A 12,267-nucleotide genomic window follows, 5' to 3' on the forward strand; every position below is an offset into this window, starting at 1 on the left:
CCACTTATAACCAGACTTAAAGCTGCACTCTCACAGATATACAAATTTTACATTTTTATAATTTTTTTTGTCTTGCAAATTTTTGCGAGAATATCTGGAAACCAATAATATAAGATTGCTGACAAAAAAATCAGATGGCAGTTTTTCATATTTCCGTTCGAAAAATAATGTTAAATGCATAAACATCACTTTCTTTAACTTAAATATAAAAATCTGCTCGTTCCAAGACAAAAAAAATAAAAGTTGTCAAAACGTTCAATCTGTGGGAGTGCAGCTTTTAAGCCTAAAAATGTGATCAGATCATTTCAATTTCATGAATTATGATGCAGTTATTTTATGAAATGCTTATTCTTGTTTCCTGTATAAATAGCCTGAATTCCCTGATTTTTAATACAATAATATATAAAAGGGTATAACTTCAAACTTCTACTAATACAAGATGAGAAAAGAGTCAAAGCTTGCTGTACATTAAATTTATTTACCTGTATACTAGATAGTATGCATCTTTGATGGAAGGTGGTTGTCAAGGACAATAACTCTGAGGGCTTTAAGGGTACTAAAGTGTTTTTTTATTGTTAAGCCATGGTGAATTCCTCCCGTGCAGAAATTTATCCTTGTCTTCCCAAAATCCTGGGAATTTCCTGAGAATCTCGTGATTCCTGGAGCAGGTATCCTGGTATTCCAGGCACACCAGGATTTTTTAGTTACCCAGAGACAAGGACCAGGACAATTCCAAGATACTCCAGGACTTTTCTTTTAGCAAAATAAGATAAGCAGGAATTTATTAGTCAACACCAGGAATTTTACATTCAAACTATCCTGAAAGTCAGGAATTTCGTTAAATTCTCAAAAATTCAGCAACAAAACAAAATTCCTTGTTTATCCTGGTAACTAGGAAACATTCAAAAGTAAAATTCCTGTTTTTGCTGCAATATCAGGCATAATTCAAAAAGAAGGTTTTGTTCAGAATAATCTTCATTCTCATGAATACAATTAACTTTAATATATAACTAATAACTAATTTAGAATACTGTCAAAATCATTTCAAACTTAATAATATATATATCTATATAAATAAAATACAAGTAACTGTTTTTTATTGTATTATTTCCAAACTCTTCATGAGTCCAGGTGTTTCACATCCTGGGCTTATCAGCCCATTGAAAGGTCAGGCAGAAAGCTTCCGGCAGAGATTTATCTGAGCCAATCAGCATCAGGTTAACATTCATTTGTTTAGGAAATTCAAATGTATGGAGAAGAAAGTAAACATGGTGGTTTCTGAAGCTTTTCATATTTTGGATGGATAAACCTTTTTCCTAATCATTTAAAAGGTAAGAACAGTTTCAACATGTAACTTTAATACTATTACACAGTAAAAAGAACATAAATACAATATGGTTAGTGATAAAGTTAAAGTTTTTGCAATTCTTTATCTGACAGCATTTAAAGATTCTGTGTTATGCTCTCTTTTACCTCCATTAACACAATGTTGGGATGTTTTGAAGCCTCATGACTGTAAAACGTTGTGTATAATTATATGAATATATGCACAAGTGCTATTACATGAAAGTATAAGCTGCATTTAACTTTATACTCTCTGTTTTATATTAGTTTTACAATTTTAGAATTGAGCTATTATTAACTTATTATTAATGATCATGTGGGTGTGTATATGCATTATCTTATTATTTTAATACTATAGATGACCATTGTTGTGTCTGTGGCAAAGATGAGGATCCTGTGACCAAACAAGATAAAAAATTGATGGGAAAGTTGGAAAGCTAAAGAACATTAATGGCAATCCCTGCTCAACCACATGGTAGGTTGCTGAATATCTGTTATTTAATTTAGTTTTTAGTGTTCAAACTTTATTTTATTTTTATAAATATGAATATGAAGCATAAAGTAGAACTATTAATTATATAATAAAAATTACATTCCTGATGTAATTAGCTATAGATCATGGCAATAAGCATATATTAGGGCAACACTTTAAGGCAATTGCAAATTGAAAGTTTGTGCATGTAAAATGCAGTTTATCACTACCAAAGTTTGAGCATTAATATTGTTAATATCGAATTCTAGGAACCATTTTTATGTAAATATGTAGTTTAAACCTTTGTCTTAAGTCATTACCTTTTATTTATCTGCATAAATTGAATTAGATATAACACACATGAAATTTAATTTAGAATCTAACAATGACCTTTGACCAATTGCTCTAACCTGATGTGGCCTATTTAAAGAAATTATAAAATATATACAAATTTTCATACTTTTTTCAGATGTGGTGCACAAAAGGTTCGGTGTGAACACAAGTGTCATCTAAATTGAGACTGGCTTATGCCTTGAGATCATATGCCAAAGGAACTTACCCAGCGAATAACAAAATTGAAAAATCATCGTTTGTTTGTAAATAGTAAATCAATAAGAAGTGGAATGAAATTAAAGTTGTGGTTTACTTTTAATAAAATATGGTCCTGTATTTTTCTTGGACAAGAAAAAAACTACCTTCTCAAAAGAAATTCCTGGTCCTCAAGAATTTCCCAGGAATTTCCTGGTCCCAAGAAATTCTCAGGAATTTCCTGGTCTCCAGAAATTCTCAGGAATTTCCTGGTTCCAGGAATTTCCTGAGATCCGGGGTAATTCCTAAGAAAATCCTGGACCCAGGATTTTTTTGAAGAAATTTCATTCCTGGAGTTCCTGGAAAATTCCTGTTCCAATACCGTGCCTGGGTCCCAGGAAACCAGGAATTTCCTAGGATTTTCTCAGGATTTTTTCTCAGGAAATTCCCAGGAAATTCTCAGGAATGTCTTGGTTATTTCTGCACGGGCTCTCCTCTTGGCTCAATGGCCCATGACTTTACTCATAATATTGAATCGGGGGAGGCCACTCATGCTCATCCGTCAAATGATGGAGAAGAACAGCTGAGATGCCCTTAAAATAAATAGCATTTCATTTTATTTTCATTTATCTACTTATATCATCAATAAATGTTATATGCTAATTATCAATATTATAAATACTTAATCAATATACCAACATATACTTCCAAGCTCAAATCACTGCATTTTCATGACACAAATATCAGGCCTTATTTGATAAAAAGGATATCAACCTCTTTTCTACCTTTTCATGATTTTTAAAGCTGCATTCTCACCTATGGACTGTGTAAACATATTTTATTTCAATTTTTGTTTTGGAATTCATTAGCCACTTTTTAAGCTTATATCATGAAACCAGTGATATAAGATATGCTGACAAAAGAGGTGAGTGCAGTTATTCATACTTACTTTCAAAAAGTATGATGTTTTTTGCCTAAAAGCCTTTCTAACACTTATGAATAGAAAATGAGATTTTGGAGTTGATAAAACGCTGCCTTTGATTTTCTATATTTGAAAAGTTCGAATGATATTTATCTTTTTTATTTGCAAAAAAACTGTTCTTACAGTACACTTGGCATGTTCAAGCCAGGTTAAAATCTGTGACATCACCAGCCTCCTGGCATCGGAGTCTTGAAGCGAGATGTCAAAAGATACTGAAACCCAAAATACCGTAAATTTTTATTAACTATTATTATATTATGTTTATATAGAAATTTCAGCAAATCATTTATCTTATAATAATTAAACCCTTGGTACATGTATTTTGTAGAGTTCATATACAAAACAGAAATATAAAAAGAAAAGAAATATAATTTTTTGCATTATTTTTTTTGCATAAAAGATGGATGGACTACCTTTAACATGTTAACTAGTATCACATATGTACCAATTTCTATTTAAAGCCAGGTTCTTATATTATTGATATAAAAATGATAAAATATTTTTTTCAAATGCCATTTCAATCATGAGCAGGATCAAAACAATCATTGAAATTAGACTTTTTGATGAAGAAGCCCTGATTCGTATACTTTAGCTTTGAATCAAATTTCAAACAAGCCCTACTATAAAAAATCAGAATTTGGATAAGACCCGAGGCATTTTACCAGTGCAGGGCTTACTGGCTTGTGTTAATTTCGACCATTTGTCAAAAGGAATGGATTTTCTTAACAAACGAATGCTTTATCACAGCTTATTGAAGGGCTGTATTTACACATTTGGGGGTTGGGCTCAGGTCCTTCAGTTAGTCAAAAAAGACATCAAATGCAATTTTTTGGTAATGAAAATATTTCAAAACAAATTACATATATTGAAATGCCAATAAATGTGCTGTATACAATTGTTCTTTTCAATTGAATTGCAGTTGCTATTGGATTTAGCTTGAATTTTTCAAGTTTTTGACGATATCTCTAACTTGCATGATGCCAACTACCGGTATTTTGCCCTTTTAACATTTGACTTAGAAATTCTGGATTTTGCATGTAATCTTATTTTACAGTGATCCAGTAATTGACACAAGATTGGAGTCACTCAGGGGTTGTAACCTTTCAACGTGTGTCCCCCCCCCCCAGAACTGAATAATTCTGGTCAGCAATGATGGCAAACCGTCAGGTTCACCCCCTAGGAAATGTACATAATATCTAGTTCGAAATGGTACATTTTGGGCAATTTATTTCTTTTTAATCCTATATAAAAATATGCCACCTGAATGACTTTCAACGAGTCTTTTGACCATTTTTATTACTTAAGCGTACAGGGAAAAGATAAGAAATGTCAAAACAATAAAAAAGTATGCCTGATTGCTTATTAGTGTACCAGTACCATTGAAATACGCAGTAAACAAGGAAGTTATGGGGTTAGGTGTGGGGTGTGCCCCGCATATTGATATTGCAAGTGCTGAAATCCTTAATGCTTATGTACCCGAGTCATTTGTAACCACAGCCCCGTAGGTCCGGGGAATAGCAGGGACTTTGACTTTCGTTCCAGCCTACCCCGGGTAAAATCCCGGCCCTGCCGGGACGACCAGTTGGTAAAATCCCAGCACCCCAGGGACCCTAGGTAAGGTCCATTCCCCACAAATTTTTGCGAACATAAAACCACCCCATTATGCGGTACTGCGGGGCCACCTGGATGGTAAAAGCACGCCCCATTTCCCCAGTATACCCCCGGACCTGGGGGGGGGGGCGTGGTTACAACTGACTGGTGCATTATAGCAATGAAAAAAGTCGATCATGCTGCCTCTGACAGCTCTTGTTTGTTTTCGAAATTATTTTGGATTTTGAATAGGAACTTTCACTAACATTTTGGCGAATAAGTACATCCGTTCTCCAAGGAAATGGGGTATGTGCACCCGCCCGAAAGTGTGTCGAAAGATAGCCCTACTGACTGTTAATAAATAAACTATCAATGTTTTTCAAACATCAGGTAAAATGTTAAAGATAAAACACAAACCTATCGTGATGTTTCGTTTCCACGCCCTCCATTTTCCCACTCCATTTGAAGCTTTGAATGCTATCCTTTTCTTTCAATCAATGCCTAAATAAACCATCGACGTCAATATCTTTCCTACATTTTTCATTTACCGTCGCTTTCTGATCGATTTTGGCAATCTCTGTCTGCCTCTGTTTCTCTTTTCATTTTCATCTGTCCATCTTTGTTTTGATTTGCTGACCTCATTGATTATTCATAACTGTCACGTGCTTGTGCTCCGTTTACTTTCGTAGGCTTTCGGAACTGCTCGGAATAACTCCGAGTAGGCCATAGCGGATTTTTTGGTAACCACCAAAAAATAAATATGGTCTGAAAATCGTGTTAATATTAGGCCATCGCAGTGGAATCTAGAGACGAAATTTCGCACAACGCTAAAATAAGGATGCCTTTTCACGACAGTTGTGTTATTTTTGTGTTTTATAACCAAAATTCTCGCTGAACGTACAACTTTTGACAAATTTGACAAAGAAGTTATAAGTGTTAATTGGTCTTGCACTTTGCAGTTTTTCAAACAGCCAAACTGTTGGACATAGTTGTCTTTTTGCAGGACACTGTTTTTCTATTTATCCCCGTTGAAGGCCGGTGGTTTTCATCCAAATAAAATTCGGCGTGGGGTATTCATTTGAGCGCAAATCAGTATAAAGCGAAAACTAGAAAGAGTTTGTCTGTTAATAAGAACAAATGACACTTTAAAATGAAGTAAATACTTCCCGTGTTTTAAGATGTGTTCTTTAAACTAGCTCTTTTATTGATTATTGGATGACTGTATCATTCTTATTCAAAATGATAGCAGCTTCAATAACTAACCTATTTCTTTCGGATAGATCTTTCTGTCAACGGTGAGTAGAGAAATATATACACCAAGGAACTCGTCTTATGCATTGGTTTGTCTCCACGTTTCGTATGCTACCACAGCTTCACTTTGAGTGTGGCTAAAACAAACCTGTGCATAACTTAACAAAAAGACTAAAGATAATGTTGATATGTGTAAACACTCATGCCTTAGCATTATTTTATATGAGTTCATTTTATCGTTCTACATAATTGAAGCGATAAAAGCGAGGCCACAGGCAGAGAGAGCTGGCATCCTTTTTGTGGATAGCCAATATGAACTTTAACTCATTTGGTTTTTGCACTTATTTGGCGCACTAGCTCCGCCTTTTGTGTAGTCACGTGTTATTTTGGCTCGAATATTAAACCGTCCAGGCGTTATTTAATGAGTGGTGGGCGAAAGTAACTTGTCGCAACATTTGGTATACTTTATACTTACAAAAAAGGGGGTTGATAGTTGTAAAAAGGATAAGAACCAAAATATGAAAGATTAACATGAACGTTTATCTTACATTTCGTTTAGAACTATAAGTTTGGCATAGTATGTTTGCATAGTGAAGCACTTTACTGCGATGATCTCGATTTGTTTTGTATGCATAATGATCAACAAATGATAGCATACGTTACTATTGAAGTTGCTTAATTTGTTGTTACTGTATATATAAAGATAAAAATAAAGGAAGAAACGTAAATGCCTATTTTATATTCGATTACTGTTACATAAATGTGAGATTGGTCAACAAAAAAGTTGTCAATACGATTTGATATCTGCTTTCACATTTTCTCATGAATATTGGCTCATCAAATAAGCTTAAACACGAAATCACCAAGACTTAACTGTTAATAATAATTTTTCCCCACATGCGATTTATGAATACTAACACGAATGTACGAATGTATTTGAATTGAGTCAATAAAAACAAACCAATACGACGTTACATGAGTGTCTCTGTAGTATAGGCTTAATACCTATGTCTTGCTTTTATTCAGTTTATCATTACTGCTGATGTTTAGTTCCTACTTGCTAACTAATTATATACTGTTACGTAACATACTTACTTTATTTGTTTTGGTAAGGGATTCGAAAGAACCTAGAAATACCTGAAATGGTTTCTCCTAAACAATATCCATTCCATACACTATTTTGGTTTTATACTAGCACGTTGATGTGTCATTAAAAAGACTACACTTTTTCATTTCAACCGCGAAATGGATAATAAAAAAACAAGTTTTAAGACATATGATCTCTGTCTAGGTTTTCTGCAATTTGTGTGTCTCTCGTTATGTGAGTTTAAGGCAATGCGCGTTTAAAAAGGGTCCTTGTTAAAATGGTTGACAACAGGGGTTCTTCCGGTAGTTTTAATAGGATTTGTATCAATTCAAAATGTGTATCAATTACGGTGTGTTATCGAGTGTTTAAGTTTGATGGTGCTTGAGTGATAAAAAGTATACGCGTGTGAAGCTGTACTATTTTAAGTAATTTATTTGATTGTAACGCTGTATTTGTGTTACGATACTTTATCCAAGGGAAGGTATACACACATCGTTGAATGGATTGAAGTATGATAATGTTATCGCTTGATTCTGTATAATAGGAATGCGAATCTCTTGCATATGGAAATTGAAGGTTATGATCTCAAATATGAATGATGCATGAGATTGAATTTTGATACATGATGAATCCCGTAGAATTAAACGAACATCAAACTGTAAATGTATTGTACAACAGTATTGCAAACAAAAACCTTTTAACTCACCAATACATGAAACATTGTGATGTGGAAAGCAATGGAGATGACTTTTTAGTTCAATGTAAACGAAATGATATTAACTGAACAAAAGCAGGGACAATTTCATTAAATACAAGAAATCAAATTACACACGAGTAAGGTGACATGTGTATGTTTCATGAATGCTTAATGGAGTCTCGAATATATTTGCACCAATCTCGATTACGAAATATTTGCACAACTCAACTTGTATTCCTTTAATGAAAAGCCTTTCGGTAATTGTGAATATTTTCAGAAGAACGCAATGTTGGGATCGTGAATTATCAAGTATTTATGAAAATACTATTGTCCATCTAGTTCTTGCTTGTATTATGTCAGCAGTCCATGAACAACTTCAAACAACATGTTAAAAGTATTCCTTTATGGTATGTAGCATGAAATGATGTCATTAGCGTTTCCATTTAACGTTCAAAAGATATTTAGAGTATCAATAAGGAAGTGACTATTTTCCCCCGCGTTATTGTGACGTCTTATGATAAACTGATTCCGGTTACGGTCAGGTCGACCTATTTACAAAATAGGTGAGAAGGAATTTCTGAAAGGAAGTTAAGTATTATGTTAACAAATCTGGAAAGAAAGAATAACCTTTTTGTTTAAACATATAAAGGAACATGAATGAAATTGACGTACGCGTACGAACATGAATGAAATTGACGTACGCTTGGAGTCCTTCGAATTCTTCACACTTTCACCAGGGCAACTGCGTAGATGATGACATCAATCTTATATTGGATACACATTAAAATAATTTTATTTTATTAATTAAATGAATTTATATATGTAAACTTTTCCCTATTTTTTTCTAAAGCACGTTTTTTACGAACTTGCTATGAGTTATTTCAGAATAGAGTACCTCTCCCTTATCGCTAATGTTAAAGACACCAACATATGTGTGATACAACTTGATAAGCAAGTCACACAAATTGAATATAAATAGTATTGTTTAATTATATCACTAGAAAAAGGTCAAATGTTGTAAGTTTCTAGAACGAGCTCACAATTGCAACAGTCACGTTTAATCTGAGTTTCTCATTCGAAACATCATTTTAGACGTCTTCAGTCTGCCATATCGAAGGGAGCCATAACGAAAATTTGTAGTTGTGTACGGACCATTCAGGTTTGTGTGCAAGCAGCAATTGAACTACCAGCCACCTCAATAACGTTTTGCACATTTTGAAGGCCAATTATCCACGTCCCTGTCATATGTTGAAAAGTTCTGGTGGTTCGTATCATACTCAGTAGCAGATAGGGACAGATTTTGTAAGTGAGCAACAATCACGTTTAATGTGAACTTCTCACTCGAAACATCATTTTAGACGTCTTCAGTCTTTCATGTAGTGTAAAGGAGCCATAATAAAAGTATTCACTAGTGTATGGACAACTCAGATTAGTGTGGAAGCAAGCATTGAACCACCAGCCACTTCCAAAACTTTCTGCACAGTTATCATGCCAGTTATCCACGTCCCTGTCATATGCTGAAAACGCCTGGTGTTTCATATCATACACAGTAGCAGATAAGGATACTTTAAGTATACCATTTATCCATCTTATATCAGTATCATAGCAAATCTAGAAAACAATTGTATGCTTGTTTATTCAGTTTTAACAAAATAAAGAATTTGACATATTTATTAACTGACTTCTTATCTATTTTCATACATATAAGTGAGTGAACTTTTATGAAACCAAATAACAGTCTAAATGAATATTTGGGATATTTTTGCGTTTTTTTTAAATGTGCCCACGTAGATAATAATTGAAAAAATCGTTTATTTTGTATTTGTTTTGATCATTTAAGTCCAATGAGATAAACATAATAATGCATTATAATTATACATTTTGTTGGTGCATCTATCTTTACTTTGTACCTTTAAAGGGTAGTCCATTATAGTTATTAAATACCGAAGCATTTATTCAAATGCTATACAAACTGCTTGTGACTTCTGAGACTGATATACTGTGCAATGGTAAATAATTTTGTTGTATATACATTTATCTGTACTTTCTTAAATTAATGATAAAGCTGATGTATAGTATGCCTCTATGAAATCAGCAAATGGGCACATCATGATCTTATTTAGGCGTATTTTATCAACACATTGTATCAACTCATGGCAAACATCACCAATAACATACTTTCTCTTGAGTTGATCCTGCTTTCAACGTTAAACATGTAATGTTCTGGTGGAGAAATATAAAAACCCGAGTACTCGTCGAATCCAGTAGTTCCGTTTGGTAAACTCGTAAGGTCATGTTAGCCCGGCTTGTCATTGAGAGGAAAAGATCCAGACCTGTGAAAAAGATTAATTTAACTCATTTAAAATTTTATGGGATGTGTACACTCGTGTTCGAGCGTAATAGGTTAGAGATGAGAACACTACTATATATTGTAACACAAATAGCAGGTTGTGAAGGCTACTACGTGCCTTTAAACAATATCATTCGAATTCCATCGACACATGTCCGGCATTTCTGCCGCAATGGGCGGAATAATACGTATGTGTTTTGCATGGCACAGTTGAAAGTGAATTGCTGACATCTTAGTTTTGACTAATTCGTTTAACGACCAATGATGTTAAAGGGAATTCGAACAGTAACAGTGATTAGTTGCTTTTCACCCTTATAATTAGATCTATAATAAGATCAAAATCTCGTTTTATCGATGGACACGGCGTAATGCAAATAAAGTTCAAAACCTCGTGCAACCTTTGTAGTTGAGTAAACACGGTGTGCACATGCTATTAGATATAGAAGCAACTTGTGCGTCTAACAGAGAAAAAATGTGTATGAATATTTCATAAGATATAGAAGAAACGTGTGCATCTTACAGTGAAGACTTTGTGTACAAATGTCATTTGATCTAAAAGAAAAGTGTGCGTCGAATGGTGAAAAGTATGTGTACAAATGTCATTGGATACAGAGAAAACGTGTTCATCTAATAGTAAAAACTAATAGTACAAATATTATTAGATAAAGAAGAAACGTGTGCGTCGAATGGTGATAACTATGTGTACAAATGTCATTGGATATTAAACACGCGTGCGTCTAACATTGAAAACTATGTGTACAAATTTCAATAGATATAAACAGCATCCGGATTAAGTTTGCAAATCCGGAATTTTTGCAAACTTATTTTTTTTATTTTTCACCCAATGTTTTTTATTTTTGTATTTTTAAAATGTGTTAGGTAATACTAATAAGAGATATTTTTTGTTTCCTGAAATTTAATTTAGAAATATGTTTTTTTGGCATTTAAAGTCAACTTTTCCAATGGGAGTCCCATTGGAAAATGGCCTTCCCATTGGAAAATGGCTTTTTCAAGCTTTTCCAATTGGAAAACTGGCTCTATTAAAATTGTGGGAGAATTTGGAACATAATTTTTAAAATTGAAATTGACTGTTTAATTAAGAATATTTTACACTCACTACATGAAAAATAATATATTCATTAAAAATGAAGAACCGATAGATTCATTTAAGGCATTTGTTTGCGAATCCTTCCCATGAGTGAATCTTTCCAATTGGAGGATTCCCACATTCAAAGTGGGAAAGTATGAACATTGGAAAATTCCAATTGGAATATTTGGTTAATGGGAACATTCCAATTGGAGAATAAAGTTCAGTTTTAAAATGGGAAATTTCCAATTGGAAGGACAGGTAAGATTTTGTAATGGGAACATGTAGGAAATGGGAATAAAGAAAAATATTGCCATATTTAAAGCAAAAATTAGCAAAATGACACTTCTTACAATGTCCTTACCTGTCAACTGTCGACTTATCCATATTCCTCATCGCTGCTATACTATACAATGGTTAGCATGACGTCTAACCATCGTATTGCTTCATTAACCCTGTATCAGATACTAGTACAATTTTTTATCCGATTGAAAAAAAGACAAACAAAATAAATCCATCTTTCATCAATGTCACAAAAACGCTGTCGTTAAGCTTGATTACAAACATCTTGCCATATAACCGATTATTTTCAAGGTTAAAGGCAACTAAAATTTGGTCAAGAATTAGCATTAATGAAGTTCTTTGAAGTCGAAGATATAAACTTTTTTACACTTCTATCTTTGTTAAAGACCACATGATTATGTTCATATATTTACACAAATTATAAAGGAGTCGGAGAGGTGATGGAGATCTATTGTATGAAAAGGCTTAATTTATGGTATTTATGGGTAAAAATAGTGAAGGAACGACTCGCCATACTGTCATTATTTCATGTACATTGTGCATATGAAATTATTCTCGTTCACCAGAGTGATGGTG

The 12,267-nt window shown here is 33.5% G+C and overlaps 1 protein-coding gene across 1 annotated transcript in view; it reads right to left on the minus strand.

Moving 5' to 3' along the window:
- Positions 1–9,586: 9,586 nt before the first annotated feature.
- LOC128240729 (ficolin-1-A-like) overlaps positions 9,587–12,267 on the minus strand; it is a 30,845-nt gene continuing 28,164 nt past the window's right edge. The window contains exon 3 of the mRNA XM_052957532.1: positions 9,587–10,284. Within this exon, the coding sequence (XP_052813492.1) occupies positions 10,115–10,284 (170 nt within the window). The 3' untranslated portion in view covers positions 9,587–10,114. The remainder of the gene's footprint in view (positions 10,285–12,267) is intronic.

The sequence above is a fragment of the Mya arenaria genome, chromosome 7 (genome assembly GCF_026914265.1).
Source record: "Mya arenaria isolate MELC-2E11 chromosome 7, ASM2691426v1".
Lineage (NCBI taxonomy): Eukaryota > Metazoa > Mollusca > Bivalvia > Myida > Myidae > Mya > Mya arenaria.